Below are 20592 nucleotides of genomic sequence, written 5' to 3'. Positions count from 1 at the left end.
GTATAAGTAAGGATAAGTATGGATGGATGCATCCATCTCCCGAAGGCAGTGATAATGGAGTGGGCAAGGCTACTGTTAGAGGACAGAGGAGAGGACACTGTTTTTGACAATGGTGTGAAGCTGCATCAGCATATGTGACCTTTTTATCGGCTTCATATGGGGTCAGGTTAAAGCTGGGGAAGGCCAAGGCAGATCTGGTAGACCCAGTGAACTGGGAAAAGAGCTGGTGGCAGCTTATGGACATCTGTGGGGTGAGAAAAATACTAGAGTTCTGTATTTGGAAGTGTGACACTTCATTACTTACTAATTGGGGCAGAATTTCAGCAAAGCACTTCAAGCATAAATACTAACATTTACTTCTGTATATACTTTCACATGAGGCAATGTTACAAAAAGTTATTCTTCTATGGTAAACTTACTGAAGTTTTGGACCGTGTTTTTGAGTGTGTGTATATGTGTGTGTGTGTGTGTGTGTGTGTGTGTGTGTGTGTGTGTGTGTGTGTGTGTGTGTGTAGATATATATAGGAGAGAGAGTGTGTGTGTGGGTATAATATGAATATGTAGTGTAGAGGAGTAAGTGCTCTTTTGAGAGAATATGGGTGGTGGAAAAGAGTGACTGCAAATGTGCAATATATAAGAATAGCAAATGGATAGATAAGTACTAGTGAATTGTGCCGTTTTGTTATTTTTATGTGCTGAGAAGTAGTGGTGAGCAGTCTTCTTTCATTTTGTTATTGTATGTGATGAAAGTTTTTTCCTTTGCTGATGTGCAGTACTTTGAGTTTTAGTTTAGTTTTTTTAGGATAGTGTAGAGCATAGTTGCTGGTCATTTTTCTTAAATGATGCAATGATGGAGTTAAGCTAGGGGGTTTTGCTTTCCTCCCTAGAAACCGGTTACATGTGACTGTAGTTAGTGTTGGTATTGTTTATTTGGTTCACATTTTTGTGTTTTCTTATTGTTAGTGTTTTGGTATTTGCATTTGCCATTTTAGGTTCAGTATTTGTTTGCTTATATAATCATGTGTGTGTTTGTGTGTGCAACACTGCATGCTTTTTACTAAGTGTGTGTGTATGTATGTGTATAATAGCAGGTCCAGCTTAATTGATCGACTTGTAAGAAAGTTATCAGCTTTCATGCCTGCTTAATTGGTTGACAGGAAAGCTGATCAACTTTGGTGTGAGATTGACGTAGTACCAGGTTGGGGAATATATCCTTTTCTTAGTTTTGGGCAGTCTTGGAGATGGTACTTTTAATTAGTGGGGGGGGGGGGCACAGCCCACCACGTGTGATGCAGGCATTTATTTTTAATTTACATGCTCAGATGTTGTCTACTGTGTTTTTTTACAAATTTATGTTTACTAAAATTTCTCACAACCACTCCGCTCCCCTGTCTCCCTCTCCTCCAGTGCTGGGGCCACTAGCTGAAACCTGGCTTCTCTGGATGCAGTTGGGAATCGGTCCCCCGCCCCAAGGTGCTAGGCCCAGATTGACCCTGTTTGCTCAGACATTGCAAATATTTACAGGGTGGAGTCTTAAGCCACTTGTGTATATATATTTTGCTGAATGAATTTCCTTGCTTTGAGGGAGAAGGCATTTGTAGATAACGATGACGCTACTTGACTGGTACAATAGCATCGTGACGTCATCTGGTCATCTACTGTATATTTACACAGGACGTGAGATCATGCATTTTAACTGTGGAATCCTCTGTATGTATAATGACATTGTCTACATGAGATGCAAGAGTCTGTTCTCACCCAGCTGCAGTATTTATTGCGAGTCTTTTGGCTCAGTGATTCTGTGAGGATGCCAGTGTTACATACTACATGTTTTCTGAACATGAGGGTTAAGCATTTGGCTTCTTTATGTGTGGTGTTAAGGGATGAGGCACAGTACTATAAGAAGGTAACAGTGCTGCTCATTAATTTCTCTAAAATGTGCCTGCTGATTAGGGTAGGTAAGGTGAAGATTGCATTTTACATAAGTTGGGACTCTGGAGTTGAAACAGTAATAACTAGTGTACAAAGTTTTGTGATACAGAAGTGAGATTTGGGGGGGGGGGCTAAAGTGCATCTCTGAATGTAATTAAATCTTCTTGAAACTATGACTTTCAGAGCCCTTTACAGATGCCTCCCATTATTGAAGTATGGCTATATCACTAAATGTGGTAATCCACCTGCATGGATATTGTCTGACTTTATGCCCTTCAGTCACTGACCTTACTGTGGAGTCTGTGAACACAAAAGGTTACTGCTGGAGAGAGACTGTACACATCAAGTTAGGACCCCAAATTGCACTTGTAGTACTTCAAAGGCACTGATTTAGGAATTCTGCCTTCAAGCTGGGAATCACTATAATTACACAGTGAAAGGTATAATTTAACAAAATCTACAGCATTTGAAGTGGTTGCTTTTAATGACTACCTTCACATTGAGGTGTGTAAATCTTTTAAATGTATACTCATTTTTTCAGGCTGTTAGAAACTGTGACTGAGGCATCCAATAGCAGAACGGTGTACTTTTCATTACAGTGCAGATATGCTAAGAAAGCATGCTATCGGAGTGTCTCTAATTTTCTGATAAATGTTCAGGGAGAATATGGAGTAAAATGCTGCTCACTGGAAAAAAATTCAGCTGTTTGCACAGTGTGAAAATAACTACCTGTAATTTTGCCCAGGACAGCAGATATAATTTGAGATAGCAGCCAGGTATCTTTAAGGACAGTTTTAGATAACAGTGGCAAGGTCACAACCAGATGAGAAAGAAAAAGAGATACGATGGGGTAATAGCTGATCTGTGCTGATTGTCAAGGGTAAGAATTTGCCCCCAGTCATGGAAGCATTTTGTTAATTTATGGAACTTGATGCACACTTTCAGATTTAATTGCCTTTGTGTTCTTGAATTGGTGTAGTTTTTTTTTTTTTTTTTGGACCTGCACTAAAGTGAGATTTGCCTGATGAATTTCCTGCTGTCTCTGTAGGAGGACAGAAGATACATTTAGAGAAGTCTGAAGTCTCCTCTTGTGAGCTGTAGCAGCTTGAAGTTTGTTTGACCCAGTGGTAATGCTGACCGAGAGGTATGGAAATGACTGTGAAGCATTCAGATGAAAAGTCTAATGTAATAAGGTAGGTCTGACATGCTAAAAGCAGCTTTTTAAGTGTTGGGTACAGTTTACATTGCAAATTACATCTTGCTAAAAACTTTCTAAAAACTTGCTAATAAAATTAAAGATGCATGAAATAACTTTGCTAATTGCACTCTGCTGACTGCTGAAGTACTGGATACATGTTACTGTAAATACTCCTTTGTTTTGTAGGTCTAATTGTATTGCTTTACTAGATTTGTAATAGGGTTTATCCACAAACCTTATCAGTTTTATTTAGCTGTTTTTTACTTTATCTTCGGTATGTATTTACTTTTGACTTGCTTGAAATGAGAGCTTGTATTGCAAATCTTTAACTTTTTAATTAGATAGTTGAAAAATCAGTTTTGTCACTGACCTACTTGCTGGCAGCTACTTGTTTTGGTTAATCCTTGCCATTGTCTAAGTAGAAGTGACTTCTTAACCCTTTTACTACCAGAACATGTTTCTTGGAACTTGCGTAGTCTGATTGTGTCATTCTGTGGTTTAAGCATGTCTGACTTCCAGAGTTAGAATGCTGAGAGCTCATTCTTAATATGTAGATGAACTTTTATTTTTCCGTCCTATACAAGGGAGGTGCTGAGAGAAGTGGGGCAGGGGAATGCTCATTTTACATGAATTGGTTTGAAGAAGAGAACAGTAAACCATGCATTAGTTTAAATTGCCTGTAGCAAAATCAAATGAACACCACTGAAGAATGCTCCAAAACCACAGAATAAAAGTCAGAAAAAAGGGAGCGCTACACCATAGACGTAAAAACAACTAAGAACTTTAATAACGTGTGTTATTAAAGTTCTTAGTAGTTTTTACATCTATGGTGTAGCGCTCCATTTTTTCTGACTTTTTGTTTAAATTGCCCTGAAATCCACGGTGGTGGTGCTGCGGTAGCATTGTCGCCTCACAGTAAGACGCTGTCCGGTTCGATTCTCAGCTAGAGCGTCTTCTGCATGGAGACATGCGTGAATGGGTGTACCTTCGTTGAAGGTTGTGCATCAGAGCTGGCAACGCGGTACGTAAAAATCAACTGCCAATCATTAGCGGACCGGAGTTCCGCTGTGGCGACCCCTAACCGGGAAAAGCCAAAAGAGACACACACAGTTTAAATTGCCCTGAAATATTTGCCAGCCTGAAACCTGCCCTTGATTTTTTAGCAAGCAGGCCAGGCCATGTACTGTGTGGCAAGTCTGACCATTGGTCATTATGTACACACTAGGTATCTATTGTATACTGCAGGCAATTTTAGATAAAACACAAGGTAGTGTTTATGGGCAATATGTGTTTGCATGTGCAAGCTCGGTTTCCTAAGGAGCTATAAACCAGTTAGAATTTCTTCAATGAACAAACAATGAATGAACAAAGAACTTTAATCATGAACATAATTTTGTGTGTAAGGGAGCAATACTTTTATGTTCTCAAAGTTTAGTTTTGGAATCTTAAGTGAGTAGTGGATTACTTGATGAACTCTTCCTTGCAATAAAACACAACACATGGAAGATTATTGGGTGTGTACCATTGAAGAGCTCCATTAACAAACTTATGGGGTGGGGTGTGCAAACAAAATTGGAAATAAGTAATTATACAATGGCATTTCCACAAAGATGATAAACGTGCACGCTGATTGGCCAGTCCAACCAGCGTGCACATTAAAAATCCAAAGTTAACCTAAGCAAGAAGTCCGGGCAACTAACATATCCTCCAGCTGTGACTACAGTCTATACAATCATAACCAAGATTCTCCTCATATTAATATCATCTCAAAAATCAGTAAACTCCTTTCTCACTTTAATACTACCTGAAAAGGACTGATTGGACCATTACACCCCAGTAAAAAGAGACGAGAGGCATTCTGTTAAGGGAAAGAGATATTGAGACTAACAGAAATATGTTGCAAGAGCAAGCGACACAGCAAGCTTCCCACCGAGCCGTGCATTATTTAGATTTGAGACAGTACAGCAGAGTTTGAAGAGAAGTTTGTGCCCCCTAAATCTGGGAAAAGCTGCCCTTGAATTCTCCCTTCCAAATCAATATAATTTTTTCTATGACTTCTGTTAAGTAGTCAGGCATTATTAGATAATTATCGGGTTTAAGACATGCTTTATTTCGTGCTTTTCCATTAACAAGGCAAAACCCCTTTTTTCAGCTGCTGTTAATGTTCTTTTCCTTGTTAACAGAAACATACCAAATAAACGGTCTTAAACCCAATAACTATCTAATAATGCCCGACTACTTAATAGAAATGTTACAAAAAGTGCATCATAACATTCACAAATATTTGGTCTGCGCAGGGGCTGTAGAAAAAAAGGAAGAAACACTTACACAGCAGTCTCAGCTCCTTTTTAACCAAACCACCATCCTCCCTAGGACACATGACAAGCAAACACATCAGCTCCATGCAATGCCATATATTTTAATACAAGGTCAAGTCAACAAAATACACCACCACCAACTTATACCAATTTATTCTAAAACTGAATTAACAAGCACTACATTGCCATCTTGTGACCAATTAATTAAACTACACTAAAGCATCTTTTTCACACCAACTGTAATTAATGTACATTGTGCCTGGAAACTACAACATGAAGACAACGCAAAAGCTTTAAAATTACATCTACTTATATAATTTCCTAACATCTCTTGAAAAATTAATAATGTGTATTTAAATTAAAACAGAAATAAACAATAAACACAAAGATAAAGTGTGGACTATTTTATTTCACAAAAAGTGGAAGAACACAAAGTAAAGCAAACAAAAACCTAAATAACAACAACACAAAGATAACACAACACAAAACTAACTTGTTTGTCTTTTCAGCTTTTCCCAGTTAGGGGTCGCCACGGCGGAACTCCGGTCCACTAATGATTGGTAGTAGATTTTATGGTGCTGAGTTGCCAGCCCGACATCCAACCTTCAGTGAAGGCACGCCCATTCACGCATGTCTTTCAGAGGCCACTCGACTGTGGGGAGGACATGCAGAGTCCACACACAAGGCACTCCAGCCAAGAATCGAACAGGAGACAACACAAAACTAACACCATTGTATAATAGCAGTAACCCACGGCTGGGTGTGGGTAATGCTGGATTTACCCACACCCAGCCCTGGATTATTGCTATAATAATTAACAGTTCGGTTTTTAATATTTTAATGTCACGGTTTGTTCTTTTGCTTCATTTCCCATCTTTATTTCAGTTCTCTTACCTTGCTGCCATCCACTTGGCTCTGAAATCCCTGATTTCTTTTTTAAACTTTGTACTCTAGCTAGCGTAAGTGTAACTGCTTTCTTTTTTACTTTTTAGGGTAGGTTAGTATTATTAAAATGATTATAAATTACCAATATTATGTAAACATTGCATTCAATAGGTTTAATACCCAAAAGCATTTTTTAAAGAAAATAGAAAAAATGTTAACTTCATTCTTATGGTATCCTAAAAAGCAAATAATTGCTTTAAAAAAAGCCAGTAATTGCTTATAGAAATCATATTGGATTATGGAAGTGTGGTGTTATTAGCTTTAAAGATGCAGAATCTTATTCTGTTGCTGCTGATTTACTTTTGTGTTAAGTTACCTGTAGTAGTGATTTATTTGAAGGTATGAGGACTCTAGAGTTGGCATAGGGTTGGAGCAATGTTTGAAGGGCAGTTTTGTAAGGCAGTGCAGTGATAAGACCTCTGGGAAGAGTTAGTTAACAATTTTATTGTAGCAGGTTTTGAGTTCGACTAGATCAGTTTTCTTTAGATTGGTAAAGACTGGGGAGGCATATAGCAGTGTGGAGAGATTAGTTCTGGCAATAGCCTGCTTGCTGCTGACTGTGAGGAATGGTTTGAGTCCGTACAGAGTATCTAGTTTTGAGTGTCTTTTTTTGATAGTTTGGGGAAGGTGAAGATCAAATCTCAACTTGTCTATTGATCAGTTGATATTACGGTATTATTGGAAGAATGTATGCAGAATTATGTTGGAGGGGCACATGATGTGGGCGAAATAAGATCAGTTTTGTTTCTGATAGATTCAGAATTAGCTGAAAGTCTGACAACCAGGCCTTGATAGCTAGGGTGTGACTGTTGTGTCTTTGCTTTGAGTTTGTTTAGGGTAGGTGAAGTGCAGATGACAGTAGATTCATCAGCATATTGCATAATAAAAGTTAGAGAAGTAACTGTGTGGAGGTTGTTAGTAAAGGTAGTAAAAAAGTATGGGACCTAGTACTGAGCCTTGGGGAACCACCATGGTAATAGTAAGAAGGAAGAGAGGTTTTGTTGCCATTTGACTGCTTGCGGTTGGTTAGTTAAGTAGCTTTTGAACCCTATGAGTATGGAAAGGCTGAATTTTAGAGTGGAGAGTTTGTTGAGTAACTTCTGATGATACAGTATCAAATGCTTTGGATAGATCTAAGACTGAGGAAAAGGGATTCCCTTCATTTCTGTGTAGGTTCATGGTACTGGTGAAGCTAAGTGGGGCTGTTGTGGTACTGTGTTTGGGGCAGAAACCGTGCTGTGTGCTAGCAAGGAGGTTATAGGATAAGAGGTAGTTCAGGAGTTGTGTAGGGATACATTTTTAAAAGATTTTAGATGTGGTGATGTGTGTCTGTAGGTGGAGAACTCACTGGAGATGCCACTTTTGTGCAGTGGAATTATGTAGGATATTTCCAGATTACAGGTATATATTGATCAGTGATGGATTGGTTTATAAGAATGGACACAGGATAGGAGATTGTGTCTGCAGCTATTTGTAGGAATTCTGAGGGGACATTGTTGGCTGCTAGAAATGTGGGCTCAAGTTTAGAGAGCAACTTATTTATGGTGCAGGTATTAACCAATTTGAATGCAAAGATGTCCGTGGTATCGGTGGGTATAGTAGATATTGTGGGGAGGATATTCGTGCTTTTTAGTGAGTGAGGTATGGTATTTGTGAAGAAAGAGTTAAGTTGTTCTGTTATGCTGTCATTGCTATCTGTGGATGATGGGGGGGGGGTATGGCAGGAGCTTATTTATAAAGTTTTTTTTTTTATATAGTAGTGTTGTGATGCTTTTCTGTAGAACAGTACAGTAATTCTTTTTTGTCTAGTTTGACATGGGCTTTGGCTTTATGTCTGAGTTGTCTGAGGTGTTCAAGGTTAACTTGTATTTTGTTAGCTTACCACAGCGTCCAGGCTTTATCTCATAATTTGAGTTGAGTTTGTGTCTTTTGTTAGTCAGGGAGCAGTGTTGTATACCCTGGATGTATGGCATGGGCTAATGTGTTTAGTATGTTGAGGAAGGTAGTATTTAGGTAGTGCACTACGGATAGCATCTATGGATATTGTTGTAGAGGGCCCAGTCACAGTTTTGTAAGATGGAGATGAAAGTTGGGGCATTGAAGTGTTTTTGTTGCATATTAGACGAGATATTGCATTTCGGAGGAGATGAGGATAGTGTCTGACTAGGTATGTGGTGAGATGATCACTAATACTGTCTAGGAGACAGCTGATTGGTAGGTTTGGGCTGGTTTGTTAGTGGAGAGTCCAGTCAAGAATTGATTGTAGATTCTAGTGAAGGACTGTATGACCTGGGTAAATCCTTGTAGGTTAATATGGTAAGTGGGCTTATCTGATTTAAGAGTACCAGTTGGTACTGAAGTCACCCATTATAATGGTTTCTTGAGGGAATGTTAGTGAAATCTAGTGTAAGAGATCCTCAATTATATTTGGACTGTTGCCTGGCGGAATATATGTAGCTATTATGATTAGAAATTTCTTATGGTTTATTTCAGGTTTACTAAATAATAGCTCAGTATTATTGAGTTCGGACAAGTTTGGTTCCATGAGTTATACATTTAAGTTTTGTTTATACAATAAGGCTACACCACCTTCATGCTTATTTTTCCTGTCATGACTTTTGTATATTGTACCATGGGGGAAAAAAATTCAGGTTTGTCATGTTTCTGTTAGAACTGTGATACCAGAGAATAGATTGATTTAAGATGGCATGAAGGTTGTGGATTTTATTGATTGTGCTTCTGACGTTCATGTTAAAGAAGAGGAGGTTAGGGCTGCTAAGACAGGATAATGTATTTATGTTGTGTGGTTGTCTGGTGGGGCTGCTGCTTTGTAGTTGAGCATATTCTGGACCAGGGATAGGTTATATATCTCGAGAGAGATGTAGCTGTGAGAAGTGTAAGAAGTTTGGTAAACTTAGCTAATAGTTTAGAATATGTGAGAAAAGTTGTTTTTGGGGAAAGTTGTAGCTGTTTACATGGGAAGTGTCCTGTAAATGTGTTGAAGATATTAGGTGAAATTACAACATTGGGTGTTAAGAATGGTGGTGTTGAGAGTTTGAATTGGTGGAAGAGGAGAGAATGTTTTGTAATTGCAAGTGGTAGGAAGTTGTGTTGTAGGCAATTACAAACTTTTGCCTGTACTTTCCTAATAAAGATGATACTTGTAAATGTTTGGGAGATGGAGATAACATTTGTTAAGGAATGTTAAGGAGGTGATGGGAATTGTGGATAGTGGATGTGTTGTTGTGTAATTGGTTGAAAGTCAGAGGGGAGTGGCTAGTGAGGTTTAATTATTCATTAGCGGGACAGAGCCACAAACCCAATTTTAAATAATAAAAATCATTCAAAAAATACTTTCTTTTCAAGCAACTCAACTGTGCACCTGCAAACACTTTGATTTTTGTTTTACTTTCTTCAGCTGCATGCATAATGAACATCAAAAACTAGATAATTTAATCTTGTCCTGCTATGCACACAGTCAGTGCTCTTAGTCTAAATATAAACTCTCTGTGGTTTAATAAATCTCTTTCTATTGCGTTACTGCAATTATGGAATGCTGATTTAGCTATCGTTTTTTACGTTTCAAATGGAACATACTCTGAATAACATTAACAGGCAAGTAATGGTAGTTTAAAGATACTTTTGCTACCGCTGCAGCCTACAGAACTCATCACTGTTATAACCTAAATCTACTAGGATGGCTTGAACTGCCTAACCTACTTCAGGTTAACCAACTAATAGTTGCACACGATCCTGTACCAACCAGATAATACACCCATACTTAAAACCTCATCACTCCCTACAGTAACCTTAGCGCTCTTCGTTCATCTGAAAGACTACTAGTTCAAACTCTCAAATCCAACAACACAGCCAGTAAATCTCTGGTTTGCTAACTTTATTGGCAAAACTTGGAATTCTCTTTCTCTCTAATCTAATCTTACATCTGAACTCTCTCTACCTCAATTCAAGAAAAGTCTGATTCAGTACTTTAAAAAAAGATGGCTATGTCCTTGTCCTAATCCAGACTAACTCTAACCATCACTCGTGTGCACATGGAGGACTTCTGCTTACACTTTGTTTCTTAACTTATAAATACTATGATCTCCTTGGATCTACTACTAGGTTAGCCTACTAGACATTCAATACCTTATCATTCTTAAAAACACTGTCTAGAAATTTCCATCCAAGTAAAAATGTAGTTTGTTTACATCTGTGTAAAAATCCTTTTGTGTTTTATTTTGTGTTTTAAACTGTAAAAATGTATGTCCTTTTGAAGCCTTTCTCCCCAGACCCTCGCTGAAAATGGACATGTATCCAGTCGGACTATCCCGGTAAACAAATGTAAAATAAATAAATAAAATAATAAATAAATAATTTTTCTTTGATTTTTTTCACAAGTTTTTTACAAACGCAGCAAGTCCTGGAATCCAAAATTGCTCTGTTAATAAATGAGAGCTTATAAGAAAAAAAAAATATGTTGAACCAGAAATGCAGTTTGTATGGAGACAAAAAAACAACCTACAGAGAAATCTGGTGTTCAGCCAGTAATTTAAAAAAAAATGAAAGCTAAAGTTTTGGAGTAATTTCCTGTCTGCAACTGTCTCTAGCCAAATGCCTACAGAGCGCATCTTTCTTTGTATGGACAAGAAGGGAGAGAATGCATATAGTGAATTAAACCAGCACCGCAGAAGCCCGAGTGGGAACAAAACATCAACATTACATTTTGTGGTGGAATGAACATAATTCTGAGAAATGCTATTTGAAGGAAGTGGGAGGAGTGTTGATGATGATCTATAGTGGGTGGGGCTAAAATGCCAAATGAATGAAGACCTTAGTCTGAATTTTATACACTGGGATTGTCCCTTTAATGTGTGTGTGTGTGTGTGTGTGTGTGTGTGTGTGTGTGTGTATTCTGAATGGGTCACTAGTGTGTGTGTGTGTGTGTGTGTGTGTGTGGCTCTGTCTCTGCTGTCTTGCGAGAGCTTGACAGAACCACAAACTCAGTTTTAAACAAAAAGCATTCTAAAAAGGGATGGCTTAGTCTGATTGCTTTGAAAAAGGAAAAGATAAATCACCAAAATACTTAATGATAGATGGGTCTGTATCAGAAGACTGAATGGGAATAACAGTGAACGGCTAAACATCAAAAAGACTGGTCCTTGAACTTGCTGTTGCGGGGGGCTGTGGCCCCACACCCCCCGCTAACTATATATTCCAACTCTGAGATGGCAGTACAGTGAGGAAAGGGCAAATATTCCAATCTTCACTGTATGTGGTCTGGCAAACAGCACTTTGAGGTTCTGGTCATTTTGTTGTTTTGCCGTTCGTTATTTCCATTCGGTCTTCTAATATTGACCCATGAAAGATTATAAGTTGGATGAATCTGTTAACCAGTTAATATTATCCATCAGTAAAAAATTAAATGAATTTGTAGATAATTTGAGTGAATAGGAACAGAACGGTATTCCCCAGTTATATGAATGTTGTCATCTAAGGTAACTTGACCTACAAAGGAAGCGTGTTAAAGTTATATGTTAGTCATAAATAATTTTGATGAAAAATTCTGGAACTTTTTAGACAGTATTGCTTGAGTGACTCAGTAGATGGTAAGAATAAAGCTTTGTTACTTAAATCAGTTAGTCAGGTTTATACCGGAAACTTTTTATTTGGAAATATGTATGTTGAATGTTTTTTAGACTTATTTATTTATTTATATTTGTTGACCAGGAGTGTCCGACTAGACGTAGGTCCATTTTCAGTGGAGGCCCGGGGAGAAAAGCTCCACAGTTAAAATAAACACAGTAGTTATATTGGATTACATAGCGATTTAACAATTTGCATTGCAATTACTTACAGCATATTTACAGATGAAGAACATAGTACATCAGTAGACAACTAGAATCTTTATCTGTGAAGTACATAACAGACATTAACAAATGTTACAATAAGAAGTTCCTGCTGTATAATAAGTATTGGCTTATGAGCATCTGAGCTTGCTATAATCAAGGTAGTTAGTGGAGTGGAAAGAAAGGTAGTGTTTGGATGGGGTGGGTTATATTAGAGTGGGAGTTGCATAGCCAGCATGTTTTTAGGTGTGCTTTTAGTAAAGTTTTGAAGTGGGTGCATGATGGTATGGAGGTAATTGTGGGTGGGAGTTCCATAATTTGGCTATGGTGCAAGAGAATAGTGCTTCACCAGCAGAGTTATTGGCTTTAGTGATCTGCAAGTGATTTTTGTTGCTGGATCTTAGTGGTCTGGTGATGTGATAGGGTTGGAGTAGATTCTGGAGGGATGGGACATTTAGTGGACGGTTTACTAGTTTGTGGGCAAGTGAGAGTTGATACCATTGAAGAAGGTGAGGGAGTTCAAGCCAGGAGAGTTCAGCAAGTGAGAAACAGTGGTGACTACGGTAGGATGCCCCTGTGGCAAATTTGGCGATTTTGTTGTAGCAGGTCTCTAGCTTGTTTAGATCGCATTGCCTTAAGTTGGTATATATTGGAGAGGCATAAAGTAGGGTGGAGATAAGGTGGGAATTTGCTATTGAGATCTTTGCTGCTTTGCTGAGAAGTTGCTTATTTCTGTATAGCGCTCCTAGTTTTTTGTGGACTTTTTTATGGTCATGGATATGTGAATGTCAAATTTTAGTTTGTCTATTTCCACTCCTAGCAATTTGGTGTGTTCAGTTGGGTATATAATGGTGTTATCTTTTGCTGTGATGTTAAAGTAAGAGTTGTTTTGAGTATGTTTGGTGGGTTGGAAGATGAGTAGTTTAGTTTTGTTTGGGTTGAGTATTAATTGGGCATCGGATAACAAAGTTTCAACAGAGGAAAAGGCTTCCTGTGTGACTTTCTGTAGTTTGGGTAGGGACTGGGCTGAGCAGATGATGGTTGAGTCATCAGAATATTTTATGAGTGTGCCATGTTTGGTAGCAGAGACTAGATTATTGGTGAAAACAGAGAAGAGTAGGGGTCCAAGGATGGATCCTTGGGGAACCCCTATGGAGACAGGTAGTTGGGGAGATGTGTCATTCTGCCATACAACAGATTGTTGGTGGTCAGACAGGTAACTCTGAAACCAGTTGGTGACTGATTTTGAGAAGGATAGGTTATTGAGGACAGAGATAAGTTGTTTGTGTGGGACCATGTCAAATGCTTTAGATAGGTCTAGGAAAGTAGCAGAGGAGAGATAGCCATTGCTTTTATGCTGAAGGATAGTGTTCGTAAAGGAGAGCAAGGCTTTGGTGGTGCTATGGTTTGGTCGGAAACCATGCGGAGTATTGAAAGGGAGGTTGTTAGTAAGGAGGTAGTCTGAGACCTGAGAGTGTATGCATCCCTCTAGTATTTTGGAGAGAGAATAGCTATGGGCTATAAAATCTCTAAGTTTAGCAAAATGACTTCTTCAGTTTGTTGGACATGTAGTAAAAATGTAAAAGCTGACTGGACATGCATGTTTATGGACTGTGAAAAATTAAATGTATATTGGGAAGAGATGTGTGTTTTTAAGGGGTTATGGTCTGATAATTGTTCTTTAACTAGATCAGTAGTACTAATGAGTGTTCCACTTCTTGTATCTGTAAAAGCCAAACAAAAAATATTTTGGAGTCTTTTGGCAATTGCTGGAAAAGTTATTACAAAAAATTGGAAATCAAACTTAGTTTCTGCATTCAAAGAATTTTTAAATTTAACAGTAATACTATGTAAAACTGAAAAAGAAGTGCTGAGAATAAGATCTATCAATTATACTTAGTGGTTGGGATAGCCTTGAAATGTATTGAAATATTACTTTTGATTCAATGTATTCTTAACATTGTATAACAGTATGTGATGAATTTCTTCCTTTCTGTGTATATATTGTAAATTTGTCAAATTGATAAAAATTTTCTTTAAAAAAAAAAAAGCTTTACTGCTTTCGAAGAGTATGCTGCTCTGAGGCTTTCAAGGATTTATAGTTTGTGCTGTTCCTTTGCTGGGCAGATAAGTTCTGTTTGGGGGAAAACTTCCATTTAACATTTTTTTGCTAATTTATTATTTATACTTTCTTTTTAAGGGCAGTTATTTAAAGCTAGAAGTTTGTGCATCACCTGATTTATAAAAGTACTTTTAAATGTGAACGCTTTGTTTAAAGGAACTAAAGCCCTTTTTTTTTTCTGGGGACAAATTGCCAGTCCCACAAAGTAAAATAAACAGTTTTAAAAGTGCTTTTTTACTGTATTTGTCTGTGAAAAAAGTGACTTATGTTTACTGGCATTTGCTGTTTATTTTCTTTGGGGAAAGAGGCACCATTTGTGGCTTGACCATAGAACAGACTGTCCATAGTCCCACAGCCAGTCCTTCTTCCAGCCACAAAAAGAAAAAGTTCAACAAACAGCTTTTTCTATCATGGTAGTCTAGCAGTTTGCCTCAGCTGCAAGTAGGTGACTCTGCTGTGGTCATTAGTTGTATCTCAGTCCACTCATATTTTACTCCTGTGTCCTCTGGTCTAGTACCAACAACCATTATGGACTGGGGGTCAGCCACATCCTCTACGGCTCTTGGTTTTCCTCTTGGTGGCCAAGAGAGCTATTCTTGTTGGTCTTGGAAGACAGAGAAAGGGGCAGGCTTGCCTATGTTGTCAGATTGTTTTGCCCATCCCTGGGGAAGCTGCTGCTGCCATTTAGTAATACTGTGGTCCACTTTTTCTTAAATGGAAAACTAAGCAACTGTCTGTTCCTCAAATTTCCTTTAGACAGGAGTAGTTTGCTGGGTTTGGATCGGGGGTTTAATTCTGGCTGATCATCCATCCTATAAAGTAGTTTCTGGTAAAATGTAGATGGATACCACATTTCCTTAAGAGAATATAGTCTGAATCTGAACAGGAGGATGAAGAGACAGATCCAGGATTTTCTCCTCAGATTTCTGATTTGGACTCTGTGGAGAGCTCAGTTTCTGACTCTGCCTGTGGGAGGTTCTCTTTCTCTGAGATTATTTCTAGAATGTGCCAGTGTTTTCAGTGGGATAACACTGAGGTTCTTCAGTCTGTAAGAAAATACTATGAGATGTTAAGGAATTTCCAGAACCTGCACCCATTCCTATAGTTATGTCAGGTTTGGAGGATGTTTGTTGATGTCTGCAATTTTTCTGATAAGTCAGCAAGCTGCCTCTAAAAAGGCAGATAGGATATATACATTTCCTCAATTTTAAGTTTTTATACACTCATCCCAAACCTGATCTGCAGCTATAGCTTTAATCTTTCAGCTGCTAAATACTATTTTTGATAAAGATGGGAAGTTTATTGACAAGTATGGGGGGGGGGGGAGTGTATGTTTCTGCAACTTTAAATTTCAGAATTTCGAACTGTCGGCCTCATGTGTTAAGGTTTGTCCTAACTGTGAACTGTTTTGTCTGCAGTTTCTTCTTATGAGGAAAAATCTGCTTTAAATAAATTTATTTAAACTCTCCTTTAGATGGGAAATTAGTTTTTGGCCTCTTTGCTACAGAGGTAATCAAAGAGTGTGATGAAAGGGCTAAGCTGATGCAAGGAATTACGAAGATTTTTCAGCCATTCTTTTCCAAATTTTCCAAAGGATTGTCTAATTCCTCACCCAGTTTTAATAAAAAAAATCAATGAAACACAGGTAAACAGACTTTGTTAAGAAGAAATAGCATGGGGGTTCCAAGAAGAGTTCTGGAAACTCCCCAAACCAAGGACAGTCCAAGAAGTCAGAATGACTATTTAATAGACATTCTTCCTCCCTCCTACCCTGGCAGCCCACTTTTTTATTTTTCCAGACAATCTGAATCTGTACTTTTCTCTTTGGCAAAGATAGTTTCAGACATATGGGTTTTGAAGATCATTCATCAAGGTTACAGATGACAATGGGAGGAAATTCCTCCTTTCCAGGGGAAATAATTCCTCATCCTCCAGACAAGACTGTCTTGTTTTTACCTGCTCTTCATCACGTGCTGTCTCGGGGCATGACACAACCCCCCCTTCCCAGTTGAGAAAGAGGTATATTCAAGGATGCGTTTAGTGCCCGAGAAAGAAAAAAATGTTTGCAGACCAGTTCTGGATCTTTCTTTTCTAAACTTGTTTGTGATAGTGCCCAAATTCAAAATAATATCACTTCACAACCTGTTACTACTTCTTCATTCAAGTTTCCTCAGAACACAGGATTTAAAAAGAAGCTTATCCCATATCTATTTGTGTCGACTTCAAACATTTCTTATGGTTTTGTGCGTCTGATCACAGTTCTCTGCCTTTCCTTGAGGTTTAGCCTCCTCTTAAGAAAAAAGGTAAAAGAGAATGTACTGAATCTACTGCTGTCCGGCCTCTACAACATGTCTCTCTCAGGTTGGACGAAGAACCAAAGACCAGCTGGTGATTGCTGCCAGTTCTTGCTGCAGTGATCCAGTTGGAGGCTGACATGGAACTGCCTACTCGCATGTTCTGCGTGGCTTACATACATCTGGTATTGATGTTGGGGGGGAACCACATCTGATTATATCTGAAGGGCCTAAGGGGATTTCCTAAATTTTAGTTGGGGAAGAGGTGCCTATTACCCTCATTGAATCCTGAAAGGTTGATGTTTCTGTTCCAAAAAAATAGAAAACCAAACTGCTGCTGCCCCCTTGGACATCTACCTCATCTAAGAGAACAAGGGATTCTGCTCCTCCTGATAAGGAGTTTGACTCTGAAGAATTGCTAGCCTATTCCTCTCAGATGCAGTCTCCTTTGGCATTATGGTTTCATGAAGAAGAGTTTGTCCCCTGCCCTCTCCTTTTGAGGAATTATTCTTTAGGGATACAGTAATTCATACGATGAAACACTTTAAATGGGATTGTTCATGAGTATCACACATTCAGAAGAGGTACTATGAACTTTTGCAGATGGACTCACCCAGACCATCTCCGGTCCTTCCAGTCTTGGAAATCTTGTTGGACACACTTACAGCAGCTTCTCAGTACCTAAGGATCATAAATATTTGTATAAAAGCCTGTCATCTGATCTGCTGTAGTTTCCATTTCCGCAGATAAGTCATCCAGACTGCTTTCTTCTTCCAAGCTACAATCTTCTGACAAGGGCAGCTATGCTATGGAGTGGTATGGGAAATGGTGTGTACTTTTTTAGAACCATGAATTATCATATCCACATGACCAAATATGTCCTAGCTCTTCTATCTCAGTTGTGGGAGTGTCTGACTTGCCTGATTCAGACACTAAGACTTCTGATCTCTCTTTACTGAGCTCTGCCTCTCTGGTAGCTTGTCAGTCCATTAAATGCAGCTATGATGCAGCTGGTGCCTCCTCTAGAGCAGCTACATTTGGTTTTGTCATGAGAAGATACTCAGGGTGGCTCCTGCAGGTTTTACCTGATGATATTAAGACAAAAAAGTTTAGATTCTCCCTTAGATAACTGGAGTCTTTTGGTGCTGCTGCAGAATTGTTTAAATCCTTTCAGGATAAGGACAAGGTTATGCAGGAACTCAGTTCCAGAGGAACTATCCTTTGAAACCGTTTTTTGTCTCTTGATAGCCTAGACAGTCTGACAGAGGTAAAAAGGGTTTCTAAGCGGATCTTCCTGGATAACCCCGCACATAGCTTGAGGGGCAAAACCCCCTCTTTTCCTAATAAATCTGCCTCTTTGACATTTAACCTCCCCTACCCCTCAGCTAGATTTTTTTCCATCAAGCTAGCCCTTTTCATCCTTGTTTGTCACTAGTTAACCACAGACCAACTGGGCTCTCTCCGTTCTCTAACGAAGTTATTTCATGCCTGGAAGTCCCTTCTCCCATTTTCTGGTCTCCTTCAACCAACTGCTTGTCAGCTTCCTCATTTTCCTCTGGCCCTATGGGATCTGGTGGAAAAGTGAACTATACAACATGTTCCCTTGCCTCAACAGGGAATAGGTTTTTATTATAGAATGTTTCTGGTTCCCAGGAAGAGCTACTCCTGCTTCATAATCTACAGTTCACTATGCTGGTCCTTCTCAGGACTGATTCCCCCTAAAAAAAAAAAAGTCTCAAAAAGTCAGTGTTGACTGTCTCTCAGGACGAAGTATTTTTCGGTTGCAGGATTCAGACCATCCCAATGTTGGCTTCTCCTTTGCTTCCCAAGGTCCTTGCCATGACCACTTATTTTCATTCTGTTCTTCCTCTTCCATTTCTTTCTGTAAGGAAATTTCTCTGAGCCCTGGGGTTTACAGCATCCACAATTCCCATGGTTACTTTTGCCAAATATCACATTAGAAAATTTCAGTGGTATCTATCTCAAGGCTGTGTGGCCACAACACTACCACCCTCTGGAGTTTGCAGTCCCTCTTTTTTACCCTATCTTCATCTTAAACTGTGGTGGATTCAGCATAGCTTTGCTTTTGTCAAGTACACTACAGATGGTAACTACTGAAGACACCAAAAGCCCTGGATAATGCCATACAGAGCTCATCTTCTCATAAAAAGGATGCTCCCATTAAAAAATTCTAGTCTCTCACGTTGTGCAGCCTCTTAACCAAATTCATATGTCTAAGGGCCATAGGACTAATGACACCCAGAAACTATGTGCTTTACTCTCCAGGTATTTCATGAGTTTTGTAATGGACCTTAGAGTTTACTGGTCCCAGTTTGCAGATCCCCATGACATTTGGATCATTGGATCACATTTTCAACAGCTTGCAGACCACTTCAGGTGGTGGCTGCATGCTGCAAATGTTTTTATAGTCTACTCCAAGGTGCCATTTTGCACATCACTGCCCTGGAGATGAGGGTAATCATTGTTGCCCTTCAGGTCTTTCAACTTCTCACCCCTTTTGTGTGGTAGCCATTCACATGGTCAAAAAGAAGTCAAGTCTACACATATGTAAATGTCTGCGCATATATATATATATATATATATATATATATATATATATATGAAATATACACACATACATACACACAGATTCACAATTCTTTCTGCAGTAAATATGAAAAAAAAAAAGGATTTAACATTTCTAGAGTGGCATTAGTCAACTCTCTAGATACTTATATTTTATGAAAAAATTGTTACCCTTGCACATACCCATGTTCACATTCTCAAACAGGGCAGTATCTTGCAAGCCTTCTTCGGACGCATCATTAGATGATTGTGTAGGTCTGCCTTCAAGTCCAAATAACCAAAAAAACTCAGGAAGCCAAACCTCAAAATCTTCAAAATACACCATAGAACACTCAGAGAAAGAGCACAGAAGTGGCATTAATCCATCTTTATTCAGTCTGTCCTGGTACCTCAGATGTTCGCCTTCAATGGGACACATTCAGACATTTTCAGTGTTCTTTTATATATGCATCAATCAAGTAATTAAACAATTAATTGTTCCAAACATTTTTAACTCATTCAACACAAACATTTTTTCACAAAAAACTTTTTTTCTTCTTTGTTCTTTTTTCCTTAGTTCATCATTATAAAGAATAAATTATTTCATTTTAAACAAACTTTCTTATATGCGTTACAAAAATACAAACATAGAATAAATACTCTACTATATTCAAAATTACAATATTAATAAATTTCATCAATGTAATAAATTCCTTTCATTTGAAAATACAATATAACACCCTGTAAATCACTTTTAAATTTGATTTAAACATTACAAAATTTCTTATACTAAATGATAAATTGACAGGTCTTGATAAATGCTTTATATTTTCAAAATTTTAACTACAATAAATTTCATTAACTTTCCAAATTCATTCCCTTAGGAAATAAAGTGTGATACCCTATAATCATTCTCTGTTCAAGCTTGTTCAAAGCTACTTTGAAATTCCCTTTGCACAAATGGGGCCTGGCAAGTACACTAAATCTAAAGCTGTCATTTTTACCATCATGTATACTACAGAAATGAGTAGCTACAGGGCTGTCCAAATTGCCCCTCCTTATGTCACCCAGATGCTCCAAAATGCGAATCTTAATCTTCCTGGTGGTCTGACCAATGTACCACTTGGGTGGAACACAATCACATCCAAAAATGTATACTACACCAGAAGACCTACAGTCAAACCTCTCAAAAGCAATGTATTTTTTTCCATTTATTTTCATTCCATGCATATTTTTAATTTTGTCACAAACAGAACAATTACCACAACTATACATCCCAATATTACTATCTGCCATGACTTCCAATTTTCTGTTAAAAATTTCTTTTAAATTCGGATACCTTTTGTAAGAAAAAGTAATATGCTTGGGAAAA

At 38.3% G+C, this 20592-nt stretch overlaps 2 protein-coding genes across 2 annotated transcripts in view; both read left to right on the top strand.

Annotated features, from left to right (window-relative positions):
* Positions 1-20592, top strand: part of LOC122813614 (mucolipin-2-like) — a 1348087-nt gene that overhangs the window by 53460 nt on the left and 1274035 nt on the right. Inside the window, exon 3 of the mRNA XM_044086031.1 lies at positions 2981-3125. Within this exon, the coding sequence (XP_043941966.1) occupies positions 3079-3125 (47 nt within the window). The 5' untranslated portion in view covers positions 2981-3078. The remainder of the gene's footprint in view (positions 1-2980; positions 3126-20592) is intronic.
* The window catches only part of MCOLN3 (mucolipin TRP cation channel 3), a 1554854-nt gene that overhangs the window by 1154701 nt on the left and 379561 nt on the right, over positions 1-20592 (top strand). The gene's annotated exons all lie outside the window — the stretch shown is intronic.

The sequence above is a fragment of the Protopterus annectens genome, chromosome 10.part0, assembly GCF_019279795.1.
Source record: "Protopterus annectens isolate FY-2018-M chromosome 10.part0, PAN1.0, whole genome shotgun sequence".
NCBI lineage: Eukaryota > Metazoa > Chordata > Ceratodontiformes > Protopteridae > Protopterus > Protopterus annectens.
Note: the sequence above shows the minus strand (reverse complement) of the source record. Positions and strands in the feature narration are given on the sequence as shown.